Source organism: Vulpes lagopus, chromosome 5 (genome assembly GCF_018345385.1).
Source record: "Vulpes lagopus strain Blue_001 chromosome 5, ASM1834538v1, whole genome shotgun sequence".
In the NCBI taxonomy this organism is placed as follows: domain Eukaryota; kingdom Metazoa; phylum Chordata; class Mammalia; order Carnivora; family Canidae; genus Vulpes; species Vulpes lagopus.
This window is the reverse complement of record NC_054828.1, coordinates 113,665,855-113,689,179: the sequence shown is the minus strand read 5'-3', so window position 1 is coordinate 113,689,179 and position 23,325 is coordinate 113,665,855. Positions and strand designations below refer to the sequence as shown.

General features: G+C 40.8%; 2 protein-coding genes and 1 pseudogene across 2 annotated transcripts in view; 1 reads left to right on the top strand and 2 right to left on the bottom strand.

The window, feature by feature from the left end:
• ASXL2 (ASXL transcriptional regulator 2) overlaps positions 1 to 22,619 on the bottom strand; it is a 136,575-nt gene extending 113,956 nt beyond the window's left edge. The window contains exon 1 of the mRNA XM_041754542.1: positions 22,494 to 22,619. Coding sequence (XP_041610476.1) covers positions 22,494 to 22,550 — 57 coding nt within the window. The 5' untranslated portion in view covers positions 22,551 to 22,619. The remainder of the gene's footprint in view (positions 1 to 22,493) is intronic.
• LOC121490667 (60S ribosomal protein L17-like) lies at positions 859 to 1,484 on the bottom strand. Its single transcript, XM_041754543.1, has one exon. It carries the CDS (start codon positions 1,438 to 1,440, stop codon positions 874 to 876), a length of 567 nt encoding a protein of 188 aa, XP_041610477.1. The 5' UTR covers positions 1,441 to 1,484; the 3' UTR covers positions 859 to 873.
• Positions 1,620 to 2,700, top strand: LOC121490668 (annotated as a pseudogene).
• Positions 22,620 to 23,325: the final 706 nt, after the last annotated feature.

Below are 23,325 nucleotides of genomic sequence, written 5' to 3'. Positions count from 1 at the left end.
TACACTTGGGGGTCATTTTAAACAGTGAAAGCACCAACGAAAATGAAAATGCCAAGGCACTAAATAGGTCACAAAAAGGACACATTTTCACTACGAGAGATAAACAAAAAGGCAGAGCATCCCACCTTGTTCAACCCCAGGAGGGACCTCAACTGGGAATATCCACTCAGATGAGTCAAATTTTTTGCCACATTGCACATGTCCATGAATGACAACAAAAATGTCATAAGCGTTGATTTTGGTGTTAGGAATACATTTTGGGGGGTACTTGGGTAGCTCAGTCCGTTAAGCTTCTGACTCTTGATTTCAGCTCAGGTCATGAACTTTGAGTCATAAGATCAAGTCTTCTGATGGGCTCCATGTTGGGTATAGAGCCTACTTAAGATATTCTCTCTCTCTCCATCCCCCCCACCCCCCGTCTCCCACCTCACCAGGCTCACTCATACTCTCTCTCTCTCTCTTAAAAAAATTTTTTTTTAATTAAGGAATAAATTTTATCAAGTAGGTGAATTCATAAAGACTGAATCTAGGAATGACGATGATAAAATGTGATCTTCAAAAAGAAACAGAAAAGTGAGAAGACTTTCCAACTGATTTTTATGAGGCCAGCATTATCCTGATACCAAAACCGAGACACAGATGACTCAAGAAAACTACAGACTAATATGTCTCATGAACAACTATAAATATCCTCTGCGAAATATTAGCAAATCCAGCTATATATAAAAAGAATACACAATAACCAGGTGAGATTATTTTTTACCCCAGGAATGCAAAGCCAATTCGAAATTTGAAAATCAATGTCATCTACTGTATTAACAGGCTAAAACTTTTTTTTTTTTTTTTTTTTTTTGCATTTATTCTATGCAGAATTTACTCCCGGGCCATAAGTTTTTGTTTCTTCAGTTTCTTCTGGGATATCTTTTTCTTCTGTGCAACCTCCTCTTCTGGTTTAGGAACAATCTGCTCTTTTTCAGTAAGAATCATCTCAATGTGGCAGGGAGAGCTCATGTATGGATTAATCCGGCCATGAGCCCTGTAGGTTCTACGTCGCATCTTGGGGGCTTTATTCACCTGGATGTGCTCAATGACCAGAGAATCTACATCAAAACCCTTAAGTTCGGCATTAAGTTCGGCATTACTCTCCGCATTTTTAAGCATGTGCAGTAAAAATTCAGCACTCTTCTTGGGCCACCGACCTTGTGTCCAGCCCCACTGTTTGGCCTGCGCACACCTACCAACTCCACCATTGTAGCGACGGAATGGCACACACTGCTTCTGCAAAGTGACATCTTTCAGATACTTGGTGGCTTTTCGAATATGCATACCCTTGATGGCCTGGGCAGTTTCACGTGTGTTCTTAAAGTGAACACGAAGATTCGAACCTCTCGACTTGCATGATTTTGTAGGGTTTTCTGGGTCCAGCGAGTAGCGAACCATCTCCGGAGGTCACCTCAGGCCGCTCGGGGGAAGAGCAACAGGCTAAAACTTAAATGCAAATGATCCCAGCAATTGAGTCAGAAAAAGCATCGGACAAAATTCAACATCCATTCATAATAAAAACTCTTAGTAAGCCAGAAAATAAAAGGGAACTTCCTCAACCTGACAGTAAGTGCTTACAAAAAACCTATAGCTAATACTCTTAACCATGAAAGATGGAATGCTCTACCCATAATCAGAAAAAAGTATCTGCAAATCCTATCCAGCAAAAAACTTGTACCCAAAACACATAAAGAATTCTCAAATCCAAAAAAAAAAAAAAAATTCTCAAATCCCATCAGTAGAACAACAACCCAGTTAAACAGTGGGCAGAACACTTCACCAAGGATGATATACAGTTGGAAAATAAGCACATAGAAAGATGCTTAAAAGTGATATGGCACCAGGGACCCCTGGTGGCTCAGTGGTTAAGCAGACGTCTGCCTTTGGCTGGAGTCGTGATCCTGGGGTCCAGAAGGCTTCTCCTTCTGCCTATGTCTCTGCCTCTTTGTGTCTCTCATGAATAAACAAATATAATCTTGAAAAAGAAAAGTGTAACATGGTGCACAGTAGGTAATGAGGACATAGCACCCTTGCTGCTTCCTCTTTCCAGATTCCATCTCTGCTGTAGCACCTGCAATAGCGGCAGTTCTGTCTCCAACATGCAGCTCTTTGTCCACACCCAGGAGCTACACATCCTCGATGAGATCAGGCAGGAGACAGTCACCCAGATCAAGGTTCATGTAGCCTCGCTGGAGGGCATTGCTCTACAAGATTAAGTAGTGCTTCTAGTAGATATGCCTCTAGAGGACTAGCCTAGCCCAGGTCAGTGTGGAATAAAGGCTCTGACCACCCTGGAAGTAACTGGCCACACGCTTGGAGGTAAGGTCCATGGTTCCCTGGCCCATGCTGGGAAAGAAAGAGGGCAGACTCCCAAGGTGGCCAAACGAGAAAAAAAGAAGACAGGCTGGGCCAAGTGGTGGAAGCAGTACAACCGGTGCTTTGTCAATGTTATGCCCATCTTTGGCAAGAAAAAGGGCCCCAATGCCAACTCTTACATCGGCCCTTGTAATCCTAGCTTTCCCCAATAAAGATGGTTCAGTTAAAAAAAAAAAAAAAAAAAGATGTTCAACAACATATGCCATAGAGAAATCAAAATCACAATAATCTACTACTATTCACATATTAGAATTGCTAAAAAAAAAAAAAGGGGGGGGGGCACCTGGGTGAATCAGTGGGTTTAGTGTCTACCTTTGGCTCAGGTCATGATCTCAGGGTCCAGGGATCTATCGTTGCATGTTGCTCCCTGCTCAGTTGGGGTGGGAGTGTGTGGGCTCTGCGTCTCCCTCTCCCCCTCCCATTCCACTTGTTCATGCTCTCACATAAATAAAATTTAAAAAAAAAAAAAAGAATGACTAAAATGAAAATGCTGACAATACCAAGTACAAGCAAGGATGAAGATCAACTGCATTTCAAATAGACTGCTGGTGGAAATGCAAAACGAAGCAGCCACTCTGAAAAAGTTTCCCAGTTTCTTATAAAGGTAGATACACACTTACCAATTATGCAACAACCCCACTTCTGGGTATTTACCGGAGAGAAATGAAAATGTAACATTCAAAGGATAATCTGCCACAAATGTTTATTGCAATTCTATTCTTATTTGCCAAAAGCAGAAACAACCAACACATTCCTCAACAGCGAAATGGATAAACCATTACTCATTAGCACAATGAACTCAGCAATAAACAGAATGAACTACTAACATAAAACAACACAGATGAATCTCAAAGGCATTAAAGTGAATTTAAGAAACTAGCCTCAAGTGCATCCCGGGTGGCTCAGCGTAGTTTAGTGCCACCGTCAGCCCAGGGCATGATCCTGGAGAGCCGGAGAGCCAGGATCAAGTCCCACAACAGGCTCCCTGCATGGAGCCTGCTTCTCCCTCTGCCTGTTGTCTCCGCACCTGCCTCTCTCTATCTCTGATGAATAAATAAATAAAATCTTTAAAAAAAAAAGTCTCAAAAGGTTATACACTATATAATGCCATTTACATGGCATTCTCAAAGACAAAACTAGTGATGAGTAACATATCAGCAGTTGCCAAGGGTTAGGGGCAAGTGGGGGGTAACTACAGCAGGATAGAACAATACTTCCTGGCTTGTACCTGACTATAATGGTGGCGGTTACATGTGTTAAATTCACACAACTATGTAACAAAAGGTCAGTTTTTTGCTGCATGGTAATTTTTAATATAAACTTCTTACCCAAAATACTGGAGTGAGGTACCACGTGTATATAAGTAGAAAATACGGCAGCTCAGGTGGCTCAACATTTTACCACTGCCTTCAGCCCAGGGTGTGATCCTGGAGTACTGGGATCGAGTCCCACATTGGGCTCCCTGCATGGAGCCTGCTTCTCCCTCTGCCTGTGTCTCCGCCTCTCTCTCTTTTCTCTCTCTCTTTCTCTTGTGAATAAATAAAATCTTTAAAAAACAAAGTCACTGGGATCCCTGGGTGGCGCAGCGGTTTAGCGCCTGCCTTTAGCCCAGGGCGCGATCCTGGAGACCCGGGATCGAATCCCATGTCGGGCTCCCGGTGCATGGAGCCCGCTTCTCCCTCTGCCTGTGTCTCTGCCTCTCTCTCTCTCTCTCTCTGTGACTATCATAAATAAATAAAAATTTAAAAAAAAAAAAAACAAAGTCACTACAGCATAAAAGTGATTTAAAATTTTCTCATTTTCTTAATACTGTTGAGCATTTATGACATAACCACATAATAGAATAGCCTTCAGCCATAAAAAGGGGTTACTGTTAGCAAAACCAGAAAATGACACATCAAAGTATTTAACATGAAAAAGCAGATTAGAAACTGAGAGACTAATTACACCTACACAGAAAAAAATCTATCAAAGACTAGAAGGAAATATCCCAAAATGTTTATATTGTGTCAGAGTAATTTTTCCCAAGTTAATATTATTTCTATAATTTAAATTTTTTAAGATTTTATTTATTTATTCATGAGACACACAGTGAGAGAGAGGAAAAGACACAGGCAGAGGGAGAAGCAGGCTCCATGCTGGCAGCCCAATGTGGAACTCGATCCCAGGACCCCGGGATCTCCCCCAGAGCTGAAGGCAGATGCTCAACTGCTGAGCCACCCAGGCGTCCCTAACTTAAATCTTTTTTAATTTTATTTACTTATTCATGATAGACACAGAGAGAGGGGCAGAGACATAGGGAGAGGGAGAAGCAGGTTCCCTGTGAAGAGCCTGATGCGGAACTCGATCCCAGGACCTGAGCCAAAGGTAGAGGCTCAACCACTGAGCCACCCAGGTGCCCTTATTTCTATAATTTAAATAATTCATAACACTTTTGTAAAATGAAGGAAACCTGTTACATATTACTAAAACTAAAATATATTTATTTTAAATTTCAACATGGATGGACCTAGACGATATTATGCTAAGTGAAATAAGTCAAAGACAAACACTGTATGATTTCCCAACAAACAAAACAAACAAAAACAAACCCAGAGATACAGATGACAAACTGATGGTTGCCAGCAGGAAGGGGGGGAGGGGATGAACCAAATAGGTGAAGGGGATTAAGAGGTACAATCTTCCAGATGTAAAGTAAATAAGACACAGGGATATAATGTACAGCATAAGGGATACAGCCAATGATATTGTAAAAACTTTGTATGACGACAAATTATATACATTTTATAATGTATATAATGAGTCACTCTGTTGTATAACTGAAACTAATACAATATTGTATGTTAGTTATTCTTCAATAATAAGTACATCTCAATAGAGTGAAAAATAATACAGTAATCCTAACTCTGAACCAAGGTTCACAAACAATAAATTTATAAAATGTCAAACCTCATGTAGGTCATTAATAAGAAAAAGACTAGGGATCCCTGGATGGCTCAGCAGTTGAGCATCTGCCTTTGGCCCAGGGCATAGTCCTCAAGTCCTGGGATCAAGTCCTGCGTCCGACTCCCTGCATGGAGCCTGCTTCTCTCTCTGCCTATGTCTCTGCCTCTCTCTCTCATGAATAAATAAATAAAATCTTAAAAAAAAAAAAAATAAGAAAAAGACTAACAAAAATGTTTGATTAAATATAGATTAAAAAATATCTAAAGGGATGCCTGGGTGGCTCAGTGGTAGAGCATCTGCCTTCCACTCAGGTCATGATCCCAGGGTCCTGGGATCGAGTCCCATATCGGGGCTCCCCACAGGGAGTCTGCTTCTCCCTCAGCCTCTGTCTCTGCCTCTCTGTATGTCTGTCTCTCATGAATAAAAATCTTTAAAAAAAAAAAAAAAAAGAAAATACCTAAAAATGAGACAAAGTACACTTAAGCCATTTACAAATTATAGTGTTTTAAGGCACAGACAATGCCAATCACAAACTTACATAACTTATAAGATTAGCTTTAAAGCATAAAACCTACATAACTTATACGATTAGCTTTAAAGCATAGACAACTTTCAGAACCCCTTGAATTAATCTACAAATTCCTGATGGGAGGTCCATAGAAAGTGAGTTTAACAATCATTTTTATTAAATCTGGATCATTTGCTACCTTTTTTCTGCTAGAAAACAAACCTGGGAAATACATATGAAGCAAATCCAGTACTAAATTTAAAAAAAAAGAGAGAGAGAAATAATCCATATTTAATGGTGTTTTCACAAAGAGCATCACACAACCCAGAGCTACTGAGGTATTCAACTCCAGGGAGCAGTATTCACATAAATACAGTATGAATGGCTCCCTCTTGGAGTTGTGCAACACACAGCCCTGATTGATTCTATCATCTGCATCAACCTGATGACCAGGCACACAGAGGACCATGGTATGGAAAGAACATTCAGGAATTCAGAAATAAGAAAAAGCAACATGAGCTAGAATAACTGGGAAAGAGTTTTGCTTTTTTTTTTTTTTTTAAGATGTTATTCATGAGAGACACAGAGAGAGAGAGAGAGAGAGAGAGGCAGCGACACAGGCAGAGGGAGAAGCAGGCTCCATGCAGGGAGCCCAACGTGGGACTCGATCCCAGGTCCCCAAGATCAGGCCCTGGGCTGAAGGCGGCACTAAACCGCTGAGCCACCCGGACTGCCCAAGAGTTCTGCTTTTATCTCAAGAATAGTACCAATTTGTTGTGTTCAAAAGCATTCCACAACCTCTTGTATGTGTGAAAACTTCAGAAGACTAGTGGAACTTCAGTAAAGGCTTCTGTTGGAGAACTGTAAATGGAATAGGTGTAGGCAGAACTGATGTAAAATGAAAAAAACCTAAATACGAAAAAAAATGTATAACCCCTCCCACCCTTTTTTTAAATTTTTTTTTTTTAGATTTCATTTATTTATTCATGAGACACACAGAGAGAGAAGCAGAGACATAGGCAGAGGGAGAAGCAGGCTCCCCTCGGGGAGCCCGATGCATGACTGGATCCTGGGACCCGGGGATCATGATCCAAGCCAAAAGTAGAACCAAAGGTAGATGCTCAACCGCTACACCACCCAGGTGCCCCCTTCCTACTCTTTTAATTCAAGAAAGCCGTACTCTAAACCTCATAACGCCTTTACAATAAATTCCACAAATGACCTGAAGTGCTCAAATATAGATGTGATGTTATCTCCTGCAATAAAAACAGCTGTCAGTCCAACTTCTACAACTCTCCACATTTTGCCCCCAACCTACCTTTCCTGGCCTTATTATTTTTCACCATACTTTACAATACTAAACAGTAAATAAGCCATGCCAGCAAACATTCTCTGCATTTTTTTAATCTTCCCGCTTTTCAAGCTCTTCCTCCCGTTTAAAATTTCCTCACTCATATTCACCTATGTTTTATCCATCATCTCTTAATACCCAGGCTAAATATTCTGAGACCAATCCTGGATGCTCCCCTTTCCACAAAATTTTAGTATTACTACTAGTTTGTTATTAAATGGCCTCTACAAATTTATTTTGTGATTATTTATGAAATAATTATGAAACCTAAGTTAACAACATAAATTTATGTTTTGTTTTGTTTTTTTAGGTTTTTGTGGGGGTTTGGTTTTTTTGTGTAGGGGGTCTTTTCGGTTTGTTTGTTTTGTTTTGAGTAATCTCTACACCCAATGTGGAGCTCAAACCCAGGACCCTGAGACCAAGAGTCCCAAGCTCTTCTGACTGAGCCAGTCAGGCAACCCTATCTCAGTTTCTATGTTGTCAGGACTGTGAGCAAGGATTAACTGAGTCTTCCACTTAGGGTCTCACAAGGCTGAAATCAAAGTGTCAACTGGAACTGTGAACTCATCTGAGGCTCTGGGTTCTTTTCCAAGCCTACTAACAAGCTTACTCGTTGGCAGGTCTCAATTCTCTTTCTGTTTCCTTGCTGGCTCTTGGCCAGGAGTCACTCAACTCCTAGAGGCTGCCTGCCACTCCTTGCCACATGGCCCTCTCCACAGGCAGTTCACAACGTCTAAGTCAAGAGTGGGATTCTGTGCAAATCTCCTAGAAGACATGGATTTTTCGTGAGTTCCCACGTCTCTGTGTGATTCCACATTCACTTTGGGAAACAACTGGCAAATAGGGTCCCTGAGGTTAAAGGGCTTTTCATTAGAATGGTCTTAAACCTGTGCTTATTTGCTAAGAAATAACATCTTCTCAATGTTTAGTTTTCCCATTTAAAAAAATTGGGCAGCCTTGGTGGCCCAATGGTTTGGCGCTGCCTTCATCCCGGAGCATGATCCTGGAGACCCAGGATCGAGTCCCACATCAGGCTCCCTGCATGGAGCCTGCTTCTCCCTCTGCCTCTCTCTCTCTGTGCCTCTCTGAATAAAATAAAATCCTTAAAATAAATAAATAAATAAATAAATAAATAAATAAATAGATTTATCTTTCAGTAATATCAACAAACAGTACTTACACTAGATATTGTACAAGGAACTTTTCAACACCCCAAACGGTTAAGTTTTATTATTATCTCTATTTTAACATCAGGAAAATTGAGAAAGCTTGGTGTAAATCCCCAAATGATTCTTACATTCGCATTTGAGCACTGGTTTAAATAACCTGTCCAAGGGCTCCTAGGTTCAGTCTGACTCTTGATTTCAGCTCAGGTCATGATCTCAGGATAGTGAGATGGAACCCCAAATTGGGCTCCAGACTCGTGCAGAATCTGGCACAAGACTCTCTCTCCCTCTCCCTCTATCCTGCTGTCACTACCTCCCCAAATAAAATAAATCTTATTTAAAAAAACAATACTTTATCTATTGTCTTTATTGAGTGATGATATATATGAAAACTGTTTTTCTATTACCTTTAACTTGTAATCCATCACTTTTACTTCACACACACAATTCAGAAGAGAAAACCTTTCCTAATACATTTACATTTCATGGGTAAAATCCATTTAAACATAAAAAATTTGTCTCCAGGCACCTGAGTGGCTCAGGTTAAGCATCCAAGTCCTGATTTCAGCTCAGGTCATCATCTCACGGTCCTAGGATCAAGCCCCACATCAGGCTCTGCACTCCACGGGGAGCCTGCTTGAAATCTTCTCCCTCCTCCCTCTCCCTCTCTGTCTCTAAAATAAATAAATAAATCTTTAAAAAAAAAATTGAACTCAAACCATACAGGAAACTAATCTCTACAAATCAAGAGCAACACATAAAACTTCTACGTTACTTTTTTTTAAAATTTTTATTTATTTATGATAGTCACAGAGAGAGAGAGAGAGAGAGGCAGAGACATAGGCAGAGGGAGAAGCAGGCTCCATGCACCGGGAGCCCGACATGGGATTCGATCCTGGGTCTCCAGGATCGCGACCTGGGCCAAAGGCAGGCGCCAAACCACTGCGCCACCCAGGGATCCCAACTTCTATGTTACTACTTGAAAATAAGTCACTAACATCATTAAGCACTTTATTTGAAACCGAATATAACTAAACCAGCTACTAAGTAATTCAGACATCAGTGGGTTAAAGATGAAAGATGGGTACGCCTGGGTAGCTCAGTGGTTGAGCATCTGCCTTGGGCTCAGGTTGTGATCCTGGGGTCCAGGGATCAAGTCCTGCATCAGGCTCCCCATATGGATGGAGCCTGCTTCTCCCTTTGCCTGTGTCTCTGCCTCTCATGAATAAATAAATATTTTTTTAAAAAATTAAAATAAAGATGATTTGAGCTATCCCAAGCTGTGAACTAAAAGATTCTAAAGAAGTAACAACTGAAAAAAAAAAAAGTATCAACTGCTAAATGTCAGTAGCCAAATAATTTTCAAAAATTCTTCACAATTTTTACCAAGAGATAGATCAAATTACTCAAAAGGTATATAATTTCTAAGTTTTACAGTGTTCCCCCTGAGGCCCAGTACTAAGTACAAGTGCATTTACCATTAACCAATTTTAGTTTTGTTAAGCAAGGTCAGAAGTAAAAATTAACACAGAAATATCCCAACGTAAAAGGGCACCTAGGAGCTCAATTGGTTAAGAGCCCTACTCTTGATTTTGGCTCATGTCATGATCTCAGAGTCACAGGATCAAGCCTCAAATGGGGTTCCATGCTCAGCAGGTAGTCTGCTTGAGATTCTCGCTCCACCTCCATCTGTCACCCCAACCCATGTGCATGCACGCTCTAAAATAAATTTTAAGAAAGTGAAGAAAATTCCCAATGTCCAATCATTACTCAAAACAGTCTTTGAATATCCTGGTGTGTCTTGTAATAATTTTCTTTCTCAAAACTAAATATACCGGGCAGCCCAGGTGGCTCAGCGGTTTAGCACTGCCTTCGGCCTAAGGCGTGATCCTGGAGACCCGGGATCGAGTCCCATGTCAGGCTCCCTGCATGGAGCCTACTTCTCCCTCTGCCTGTGTCTCTGCCATTCTCTCTCCTGTGTTTCTCATGAATAACTAAAAAAAAAAAAAAAAAAAAAATAGAGGGATACTCGACCAGTTTTCCTAGCAATACTGATTATAGTTGACTAACTTTATTTAAATTTTCCTCCCCTAGAAACGCCTGGGTGGCTCAGCAGTTGAGGGGCTGCCTTCTGCTCAAGGCATGATTCTGGGATCCAGGATCAAGTCCCCCATTGGGCTCCCTAGGAGGAGCCTGCTTCTCCCTCTGCCTATGTCTCTGCCTCTGTGTCTCTCGTGAATAAATAAAATCTAAAAAAAATTTTCTGCTCTCCTAAAAAGTGAGAGCAGAGTCCTCTTTAATCTCCAATAAAAAAATTTTAAAAGGTGAAAAAAACTTTAGCACTTGTGCAAAAAAGTGAGTTAAACTCTGCAGATAGAAAATTTTAAAGTCTGCTTTCAGGGGCATCTGGCTGGCTTAGTTGGTAGAACATGCGATTCTTATTCCCAGGGGCATTCAAGCCCCACTTTGGGCATGGAGTCTACTTTAAAAAAGAAACTCTCTGCCCTTCCACCAGCAGTCTTACTGAAATATAAACTGAATTCCCCTTATTTGTTCACAACAAAACATGTATTTTATTTAAGGAAGATATGCGGGATCCCTGGGTGGCACCGCGGTTTAGCAGCTGCCTTTGGCCCAGGGCGTGATCCTGGAGACCGGGGATCGAATCCCACGTCGGGCTCCCTGCATGGAGCCTGCTTCTCCCTCTGCCTATGTCTCTGCCTCTCTCTATCATAAATAAATAAAATTTTTTAAAAAAGACTTATTAAAAAAATAAGTCATTAAAAAAAATAAAATCAGGAAGATATGCCTTTGAAGCTACACAGTTTTCAAAATTTACACTCAATTTGAGGTGCCTGGATGGGTTGAGCTGCCAACTCTTGATTTCAGCTCAGATCATGATCTCAGGGTCCACGGGGCTTTGTACTCAGCAGGGAGTCTACTTGAGATTCTCTCTCTTCCCTTCTGTGTGGCCCTCCTCCTGCTCTCTTTCTCAAATAATAAATCTTAAAAGAAATTATAATGTTTAAGTGGGGAAAACTTGACTCAAAACCTAGAAAAGAGGGGACGCCTGGCTGGCTCAGCAGTGAAGCTTGCCTGCCTTCAGCTCAAGGGCGCGATCCTGGAGTACCGGGATCGAGTTTCGCATCGGACTCCCTGCATGGAGCCTGCTTCTCCCTCTGCCTATGTCTCTGCCTCTCTCTGTGTCTCTCATGATAAATAAAATCTAAAAAAAAAAAAAAGGAAAAAAGAAAAAAAAAACAGAAGAGCAAAAAAGGTAAAGACTGATAAATCTGTTTACAATTTAAAATGTCTGAATAGGGGCAGCCCTGGTGGCGCAGCGGTTTAGCGCCGCCTGCAGCCCAAGGCGCGATCCTGGAGACCCTGGATCGAGTCCCACGTTGGGCTCTGCGTGGAGCCTGCTTCTCCCTCTGCCTGTGTCTCTGCTTCTCTCTCTGTGTCTCTATGAATAAATAAATAAAATCTTTAAAAAATAAATAAATAAATAAATAAATAAATAAATAAATAAATAGAATGTCTGAATAGCAAAAAAAAAGCATAAATCAGTCAACTCAAAAAACAAAAATGCAAACGAGATCTGCAACACATATGACAAAAAATTATTTCCTAAACTAAAAGCAATCTTAGAAGTTAGTATAAAAAAGACCAGTAAGAAAAACAAAAGGCAAAGATCTGAACAATCAAGTTTACTGAAAAATATCGTAAGTAAACAAAGTTACTTCATCCCTGCACTAACCAATAATGGTAGCCATTAAAGAAATGAGGCTACTTAAACTTAAATTAAAATTAAATCAAACTGACAATTCAGGGCTACCTGGGTGGATCAGTCACGTAAGCGAATGGCTTCAGCTCCAGTTATGATCCCAGGGTCCTGAGATTGAGCCCCGTGTCGGGCTCCCTGCTCAGGGGAGAGTCTGCTTCTCCCTCTGGGTGTCACTGCCTCCCACTCCTGCTTGTGCTCTCTCTTGTGAGCTCTTCCTCAAATAAGTCTTTATTTTAAAAATATTCAAATTTCCGTTCCTTAGCCACATTTCAACTGCTCAATAGCCACATGACTAGTGGCTACTGTGTTGCACAGTACAGATATAGAACATTTCTATAAGTTCTACTGAACAAAAGAAATGCTTTATTAATATATTAAAGTGGCAAAGAGTAAAGACTGGTATATTCCTTGGAAAAGAGAAAAGTAGGGAAAAAACAGTAACCTTCAAAATTTTGGAGAATATAAATTGGCACAAACTCAAGTTTGCAAACTCTTTATTTTAACTATTCCAAGCATATAAATGCACGTGCACATGCACACACACAATGTACATGCAAACATACATATTTGCCAACATGTATATACTGAAGTATTTGTTAAAGGAAAAAAAAAACTATAAATGGTCTATACATCAAAAAAATCAAGGAATGAGTTTTTTAAATGATAGTACATCTAAAGAGAGTAGAATATTAAAACATTAAAAAGAATGAGGCAGATACATATGTCATGACATTAAAAGGCATCCATGATATGCATAATTAAAGCAAGTTGCAGAACTGTGTATAAAAATATAAATAGGTATACTTAAGTATATCTCCACATACAGAGTTAAAAATCCAGAAAGCTATATTTAAACTATCAACCATAGTTAATTTCAGTATGGTAACTCTATTATCAATATTTCAGTATGAAGACTTTGATTTAATCCCATTTTCATTACAATGACTCATCAAAGATTAACTTTTACACATTTCTGTTCCATCTTTTTTTTAAGAAAGAACCTATATAACTTCAATAGAAACTCAAAACAAGTAATACTTTCTTTTGAGGGCACCTGGGTGGCTCAGCGGTTGAGCATCTGCCTTTGGCTCACGGCATGATCCTGGAGTCCCAGGATCGAGTCCCATATCAGGCTCCCTGCATGGAGCCTGCTTCTCCCTCTGCCTGTGTCTCTGCCTCTCTCTGTGTGTCTCTCGTGAATAAATAAATAAAATCTTTAAAAAATAAAATAAAAAATAAAACAACTGGGTGGCGCAGCGGTTTGGCGCCTGCCTTTGGCCCAGGGCGCGATCCTGGAGACCCGGGATCGAATCCCACGTCGGGCTCCCGGTGCATGGAGCCTGCTTCTCCCTCTGCCTGTGTCTCTGCCTCTCTCTCTCTCTCTCTCTCTCTGTGACTATCATAAATAAATACAAAAAAAAAAAAAAAAAAAAAACCAACAACATTAAAGGGGGCAGCCCTGGTGGTGGCTCAGCGGTTTAGTGCTGCCTTCGGCCCAGGGTGTGATCCTGGAGACCCCGGATCAAGTCCCACGTTGGGCTCCCTGCATGGAGCCTGCTTCTCCCTCTGCCTGTGTCTCTGCCTCTGTGTGTGTGTGTGTGTCTCTCTCATGAATTAATAAATAAAATCTTTAAAAAAAAAAAAAAAAAAAAAAAAAAACATTAAAGGGCAGCCCCGGTGGTGCAGCGGTTTAGGGCCGCCTTCAGCCCAGGGCCTGATCCTGAAGACCCAGGATCAAGTCCCAAGTCCCACATCAGGCTTCCTGAGTGGAGCCTGCTTTTCCCTCTGCCTGTGTCTCTGCCTCTCTCTCTCAATCTCTCTCTCTCATGAATAAATAAAATCTTTTTAGTAAAATAAAAATAATAAATAATAAAACATTAAAAACATGATAAATCGGGGGATCCCTGGGTGGCTCAGCGGTTTAGCGCCTGCCTTTGGCCCAGGGCGTGATCCTGGAGACCGGGGATCGAATCCCACGTCGGGCTCCCTGCATGGAGCCTGCTTCTCCCTCTGCCTATGTCTCTGCCTCTCTCTATCATAAATAAATAAAATTTTTTAAAAAAGACTTATTAAAAAATAAGTCTTTAAAAAAATAAAATCAGGAAGATATGCCTTTGAAGCTACACAGTTTTCAAAATTTACACTCAATTTGAGGTGCCTGGATGGGTTGAGCTGCCAACTCTTGATTTCAGCTCAGATCATGATCTCAGGGTCCACGGGGCTTTGTACTCAGCAGGGAGTCTACTTGAGATTCTCTCTCTTCCCTTCTGTGTGGCCCTCCTCCTGCTCTCTTTCTCAAATAATAAATCTTAAAAGAAATTATAATGTTTAAGTGGGGAAAACTTGACTCAAAACCTAGAAAAGAGGGGACGCCTGGCTGGCTCAGCAGTGAAGCTTGCCTGCCTTCAGCTCAAGGGCGCGATCCTGGAGTACCGGGATCGAGTTTCGCATCGGACTCCCTGCATGGAGCCTGCTTCTCCCTCTGCCTATGTCTCTGCCTCTCTCTGTGTCTCTCATGATAAATAAAATCTAAAAAAAAAAAAAGGAAAAAAGAAAAAAAACAGAAGAGCAAAAAAGGTAAAGACTGATAAATCTGTTTACAATTTAAAATGTCTGAATAGGGGCAGCCCTGGTGGCGCAGCGGTTTAGCGCCGCCTGCAGCCCAAGGCGCGATCCTGGAGACCCTGGATCGAGTCCCACGTTGGGCTCTGCGTGGAGCCTGCTTCTCCCTCTGCCTGTGTCTCTGCTTCTCTCTCTGTGTCTCTATGAATAAATAAATAAAATCTTTAAAAAATAAATAAATAAATAAATAAATAAATAAATAAATAGAATGTCTGAATAGCAAAAAAAGCATAAATCAGTCAACTCAAAAAACAAAAATGCAAACGAGATCTGCAACACATATGACAAAAAATTATTTCCTAAACTAAAAGCAATCTTAGAAGTTAGTATAAAAAAGACCAGTAAGAAAAACAAAAGGCAAAGATCTGAACAATCAAGTTTACTGAAAAATATCGTAAGTAAACAAAGTTACTTCATCCCTGCACTAACCAATAATGGTAGCCATTAAAGAAATGAGGCTACTTAAACTTAAATTAAAATTAAATCAAACTGACAATTCAGGGCTACCTGGGTGGATCAGTCACGTAAGCGAATGGCTTCAGCTCCAGTTATGATCCCAGGGTCCTGAGATTGAGCCCCGTGTCGGGCTCCCTGCTCAGGGGAGAGTCTGCTTCTCCCTCTGGGTGTCACTGCCTCCCACTCCTGCTTGTGCTCTCTCTTGTGAGCTCTTCCTCAAATAAGTCTTTATTTTAAAAATATTCAAATTTCCGTTCCTTAGCCACATTTCAACTGCTCAATAGCCACATGACTAGTGGCTACTGTGTTGCACAGTACAGATATAGAACATTTCTATAAGTTCTACTGAACAAAAGAAATGCTTTATTAATATATTAAAGTGGCAAAGAGTAAAGACTGGTATATTCCTTGGAAAAGAGAAAAGTAGGGAAAAAACAGTAACCTTCAAAATTTTGGAGAATATAAATTGGCACAAACTCAAGTTTGCAAACTCTTTATTTTAACTATTCCAAGCATATAAATGCACGTGCACATGCACACACACAATGTACATGCAAACATACATATTTGCCAACATGTATATACTGAAGTATTTGTTAAAGGAAAAAAAAAACTATAAATGGTCTATACATCAAAAAAATCAAGGAATGAGTTTTTTAAATGATAGTACATCTAAAGAGAGTAGAATATTAAAACATTAAAAAGAATGAGGCAGATACATATGTCATGACATTAAAAGGCATCCATGATATGCATAATTAAAGCAAGTTGCAGAACTGTGTATAAAAATATAAATAGGTATACTTAAGTATATCTCCACATACAGAGTTAAAAATCCAGAAAGCTATATTTAAACTATCAACCATAGTTAATTTCAGTATGGTAACTCTATTATCAATATTTCAGTATGAAGACTTTGATTTAATCCCATTTTCATTACAATGACTCATCAAAGATTAACTTTTACACATTTCTGTTCCATCTTTTTTTTAAGAAAGAACCTATATAACTTCAATAGAAACTCAAAACAAGTAATACTTTCTTTTGAGGGCACCTGGGTGGCTCAGCGGTTGAGCATCTGCCTTTGGCTCACGGCATGATCCTGGAGTCCCAGGATCGAGTCCCATATCAGGCTCCCTGCATGGAGCCTGCTTCTCCCTCTGCCTGTGTCTCTGCCTCTCTCTCTGTGTCTCTCGTGAATAAATAAATAAAATCTTTAAAAAAAATAAAAATAAAAAAAATAAAACAACTGGGTGGCGCAGCGGTTTGGCGCCTGCCTTTGGCCCAGGGCGCGATCCTGGAGACCCGGGATCGAATCCCACGTCGGGCTCCCGGTGCATGGAGCCTGCTTCTCCCTCTGCCTGTGTCTCTGCCTCTCTCTCTCTCTCTCTCTGTGACTATCATAAATAAATACAAAAAAAAAAAAAAAAAAAACCAACAACATTAAAGGGGGCAGCCCTGGTGGTGGCTCAGCGGTTTAGTGCTGCCTTCGGCCCAGGGTGTGATCCTGGAGACCCCGGATCAAGTCCCACGTTGGGCTCCCTGCATGGAGCCTGCTTCTCCCTCTGCCTGTGTCTCTGCCTCTGTGTGTGTGTGTGTCTCTCTCTCATGAATTAATAAATAAAATCTTTAAAAAAAAAAAAAAAAAAAAAACATTAAAGGGCAGCCCCGGTGGTGCAGCGGTTTAGGGCCACCTTCAGCCGAGGGCCTGATCCTGAAGACCCAGGATCAAGTCCCAAGTCCCACATCAGGCTTCCTGAGTGGAGCCTGCTTTTCCCTCTGCCTGTGTCTCTGCCTCTCTCTCTCAATCTCTCTCTCTCTCTCATGAATAAATAAAATCTTTTTAGTAAAATAAAAATAATAAATAATAAAACATTAAAAACATGATAAATCGGGGGATCCCTGGGTGGCTCAGCGGTTTAGCGCCTGCCTTTGGCCCAGGGCCTGATCCTGGAGTCCCAGGATCGAGTCCCACGTCGGGCTCCCAGCATGGAGCCTGCTTCTCCCTCCTCCTGTGTCTCTGCCTCTGTCTTCCTCTCTACCTCTATCATGAATAAATAAATAAATCTTTAAAAAAATAAATAAATGAAAAATAAAAACATGATAAATCAAACTGTACTAAAAATACTAAAGAGGTGCCTGGCTGGCTGTCAGTGAAGCATGTTTCTTGATCTTAGGGTTCTGAGTTCAAGCCCCATGTTGGATGTAGAGATTACTTAAATTCTTTAAAAAAGAAAAATAATAAAAAAACTAAATTACACACTACTGTAAACTATGAGGACTGTCTCAGTTCCCTGTAGTTTTATCTTCCACACAGTGGTCTCCTCCAGAAAGCTTTTGTAGTGAAAACACAATGCCAACAGCAAAATTGCAGACTTTTAAGAGAAGATAAAATCTGTAGAGGAGGACAGCCCCGGTGGCTCAGCGGTTTAGCGCCGCCTTCAGCCCAGGGCGTGATCCTGGAGTCCCGGGATCGAGTCCCACATCATGCTCCCTACATGGAGCCTACTTCTCCCTTGGCCTGTGTCTCTGCCATTCCTTCTCTCTGTCACTCATGAATAAATAAATAAAATATCTTTTAAAAAATAGCTTAAAAAAAATATGTAGAGGAGGAAATAGCGAGGAATTCCGCAAATGTGATACTATTTTCTCAGCTCCTGTCAAAATTCTAGGAGATGGAATAGCAGCACTATCTTTCATAGAAATTTCTAATTTATGTGTTCAAAAAAAGATTTGATTTTTCATCCAACTAGTTAGAGGTTCATGGGCTTTTAAAGCAGGCACATGAAAACAGGACAGAAGGAAGGACAATCTGAAAATAACACAAATCCAAGAAGAAAAACATGGGAACTTTAATATGGCAAGAAGGAAAATCAGACAAGTAGAGTGTAACATCAAATCCCCTCACATAAATAGAATTGCAGATAGCAATTTCATTAATGTATCAAATATCTTATAATTTATGTCAATTATACCTCAATAAAGCTGAATATAAATTTGCAGTTAGTGATTTGAAAATTACGTATCAGAGCAGTTTCTTAATTTTTAACCCATACCCCTTACAATGCTTTCTCATTCTATATTCTATGTATTCCACAAACCAAGATTTTGCCCAGTTTTACCTTCCATAGTCTATATTATAAAAACAATAGATTTAATGTTTTTACAAGACACACACTCTCTCCTGGAGATTCTAATACAAGTACAAATACAGACTGTAGAGTACTCTGGACTGGTCAATAGATACCCAAGAGGACATAACCAAGCATGGCTTCTAAGTCTGTATGCGTATTTGTACCAAAAAAAAAAAAAAAAAATTACAGTAAAGATAAGGGTCCTGATAATTTCTAAGACTTCTATTTTCCCTAGAGCATATTTTATTTACATGTTTTCCTAATCATCTTTCCATTCATTATATATTTTTATCATTATACTTTTTTGAGAGAGAGAGCACAAGCCTGTGCATGCACATGGAGGATGGGGACAGAGAAAAAAAAAAAAGAGAGACTCTTAATCTCGTGGCTTGATAGACCCTGAGATCATATCCTGAGCTGAAATCAAGAGTCAGATGCTTTAACAAACTGAGCCACCCAGGTGCCCCCATTATACTTATAATTACTTCCATTATCTATACTTCCTACACAAAAGTAATTAGCCTCTGATTACTACTTTAACAGAATTTTTCTATCTTCTTTCCATCTTATTCCCCAAAGGTAAATGACTTTAGGTAAATGACAAAAATAAAAATCTATGTACATTCAAAACAGTATTAATCATTTAGAGAAATCTATATAGATAGCATCCCCCTGCACTCCCGCCACCACCAAAAAACTTTTTCTTCAGTCTACAAACCATATGCTAAAGATTTACAGGACTGCTGTGCTCCTCACCTCTAACACCCATACTTCTCACCCTCACTTTATCCCCAAGATATTCAAAAGTACCTCTAGCATACAATCTCTAAGGTCTGCTCCTGTCCCTTCCACCTACAATCACAAGAAACTTACCCTTTTAGGTACCTTTTAGGACACTTTTCCCTCTTAATGCCTCCCTAGCTGTGGTGCTAACAAGGTAAAGTCAAAGGAGAAAACAGGGTCAACAAGTTTGTACTATTTCAAAATATCTGCTTTGCAAGAACATCGAAATTCCTCAAGGATGTCATTAAATATTTAGATGATATAAGGGTTCTGATGGGGTTTTTTGCTTTGTTTTGTTTAAAGAATGAGCATAACTTTCCAAACAGTTCTAAAATCAGTGTAATGAAAAAAAAAAAATAAAAAATAAAAAAATAAAATAAAATCAGTGTAATGGTTTTTAAGTTCTCTGGCTTACTATAAATTTTTCTATTCAAATTGCACCAAACACTATACTACAGATCTAATTCCAAATCATTGCATCACCATCACTGCCACCCCTAAAATTTAAAACATGTGACACACTGTTAACAAATACTTGAAAAATGCTTTTTATAACTAGTGTATTAATACAGGGCAGATATAGAAGATCAGTAGGGAGATGGTCCAGTGTAATGAGCATTCAAGTTCTGTGGAATCTCAACTCCATTCTCCCTTTCTCTGGTGTTCTTAGTTATTGGAATCAGTCTATATACTCTATATTTAATCAGCCTTTTAGCATAATTTTACTATCATATAATAATTATGAATATTATCTTCATATTTCAGATTGTCCATAATAATCTTTTATCAATTCGTGTAACTCTCACACATCCACACACATACCGTCCACATCAAACAGGTACATATACATATATAATCTTGTTTATTTACCTGTTGCTATGCAATTGGTCAGAAATACAATCCGATTTTAATAGTGCTCCCTAAAACAGGACAGCTCTACAATGCAGGTGCCAAGAACACAATGAAATAAGCAGCAGATATTGCTTGTTTTCGTAAATAATTTTATTCTTTCCTTGCTGAAACTCTGTCCTTAGAATATTTGACCTTAATGCCTATGAAAAAAATCTAAGACATACTTCTAGTCTTCTTGATGTTATAATTATATGCAACATTTCTTAATTTAGGTCAAAGTTACTTCCATTTTTCAAATCACTAATTTTCTGATCTCATTATTCTGAAATATTAAAGATTTACTTTTATCTAGTCCCTCTACATTTACTTCTAAATAGTTCTTCCTACAAATAGAAATCTTTTGAATACAGAGGTTTAGTTTAAATCTTCACTTTCTATAGATGATAAAACAAACCAAAAAGAGCAGGATGTTTTTTACATTTTGGCTACTAGGAAAAAAAAAAAAGTTTTAGTGTCACAATCCTAAAATTCATTTTTACTTAGATTGAGGCCTTACATTTGCCAGAACCAAATAAAAATACCAACCCACTAATATACTGATCCTTTCAAGAACTCAGTCCTCTTCTTATTAAACTAGCCTCTCCCTCTTCTAGATACGATTTTTCACATAGCTAGCTAGGCAGGAAATGTTTATTATAAATGAACAAATATGTTAATCTATTATAGGAAAATCTAAACACCAGATGCAAATTTTACCTACTTGTCACAATCGCCTAATAATTAGAGAATTTTATTCAAAGAGTTCACAATTCAAAAGTAGTCAAGATTGTAGAGAAATAATTAACATAATTAGGATTGTGGTCTACCTAACTATAATTAAAATTTGTCATTTTTTCAATAAAAAGCAAAAGTCTTGAGGTATTCATCAAGTAGAAGAAAGTGTAACAGCCTTCTGTGAAGGAGCAATTTCCTCAAAACCAAAAAAAATTATTTCTAGAGTTTAGTCTTTTAGAAGGAAACTATCAGCACAGTCACAATTATGAAGAGAGATTAGATTGTTGTTAAGTGAAAACACTCAATAAATAAAATGTGCTTTTATTTATTCACTAACTTTTTCACATTTCCAACTAAAACAGAAATACAAGCTTAAGACTCATCAATCCCCTATCACAACAAATTTACAAAACAAATGCACAAGGTTTACAAAAATGCACAAGATTGAATAAACACAGGATCCAAATGTGGGGAAATAAAAAAGACTAAGTGGTAATATAACAAAACATTTTAACAGATAAAACTGAGGGGTGAGACGCGTGATTTCTTATTTTCTTCTTTATACGCTCCTATAATTCTCCAAATTTTCCCACAGTTAACATGTATTACTTTCATAATCAGAAAAAAACTCATTTAAAAAAATAAGCCGTACATCTTATAATAAAGGTTCATTTAGAAAGGTTCTCCACATTATACAAGTATTACTGACATGATTCACCATTAAAGATAACGTCTCCACACTTTCTCACTTTCCAACACGAAAATGCGGTTTTATGTCCTATTACTTTTCTCCTGTATCTCCTAATGTTTCATTTCTACATACGTACACGCTCTTCATTTTTTTCATGCAACACATTGGAAGTTTCAAGGACCACGTAAAGCCCACCTCTAAACTTCGTTATAAAAAATTAAAGCGGGGGGGGGGGGAGGAGGAAGGTTTTACCCGCTAATTACAACTTCGTGAACCCATCACTTTAGCTACGGAAAAAAAAAAAAAAAAAAAAAGTCAAGGCCGGGTAAACTACACGTCCCACCATGCATTGCTGCCTTGTTCAGAGTAGATCTCTACGGAAACAGAAAAAAAAAAAAAAATTCTACAAGTCCCACCTGTTACTTCGTTTCTAAACACCTCCTGCACTTTCAGCTTCAACAGCAAAACAAAAACAAGAGCCTCGTGACCTCGCGTTGGACCTGGGAGCCCAGACGAGCAGGGGACCCGGGGTCAGGCGGCATGTCTGCTATAGCGGGTAAATTCTACCAAGATCCAGCGCTCCTCTCTTCTTTCCGGGGCTGAGTGCACGCACAAGCCTTCTCCTATCTGCATCCAATGGGGGGCTCTTCAGCCGCACAAGGGAGAAGAACCGGTTACTGTGCAAGCACAACAGACTTCCCCATGCCGGGGCGGGAGCTACCACAGAGTGGAGGTGAGAGCGACATGACCCCGAACGGCCAGCTTCAAAACACCAAGGGGACTCGTCGCAGACGCGGGGAGAAGCCACAGCCCCGCGGCGACCGTCTTCCGCTGGGCGCCTCCATGCCCACCGGGATCACCACCCCGACACTAACCGCCGCCCTCTCCGCGCGGTTTTGTGCCCCCTTCAGCCGGGTCGCTGGGCCAATGACCTCCCTTCCCCTGCGACCGGCAGGCGGCGAGGGAACGAAATTCTCCCGGGCTTCCCCTTCGCTCCCTCCCCCTTACCGTCTTGGCGGCCTCCGCCCAGGTCCTGCCCTTCTTCCTACGGCCCTTTTCCCTCATGTCGGGTCTTGAACTGACTGGGAGGCTCCCGTGTCCGGGCTCCGGCCGCCCTCCCTGCCTGCTCTGCCCTGCGATGCTTTTCCCGCGGTGCCGGGAAAGGTGGGAGAAAGGGGAAGTCAGGCCGGAGGAGCACCCAAGCAGAGGAAGCGGCGGGGGTGGTGCGCGGGAGGGGGGGGGCGGGGGTCTATGGGGCGGCCGGTCCTCCTGCTGCCGTTGCCACTGCTACCGCCGCTGCCATATTGGGTCCTTACTGTACAGGCAGCCGCTATGGTCACGTGACCGCTCCCGCGCGGCCGTCACTACTGTACGCAGCCAGCCGCGCGAACGTGCGCGCGCCCCCGCCTCCCGCGCGGGGCTGCGGGACGAACGAGCCGGCGGTCCGCGGCGTCTCGTCACTCCCCCGCCCTTCCGCTCTCCGCCTTGCCTTCGGAGCATGCGCGGCGGGGGGCGGGGGCGGTCCGACGCTGCCGTGCGTCGGGCGTCCTGCGCTCACGCCTCCAGCGAAAATCGGCCTGCGGAAGCGGAAGTGGATCCCTCCCGGAAGGCTGATTGAGCGGCGCCTGACCTCGTGCTGGGCGCCGCGGTGGGGATTGAGCCATGCAAGAGCTCAAGGAGCGGCCCTCCTGGCTGTCACTTTATCAGTACGCCTCGTACTTGTGCTTTTTCGTTTCTCCGTGCTCAGTTTTACAAAGGTCATCTTTGACGATTTGCAGCAGTTCTTATGTGCAGGTTAACCGATTTCCATAGATGAGAGACAAGTGACTCGCCAAGGACA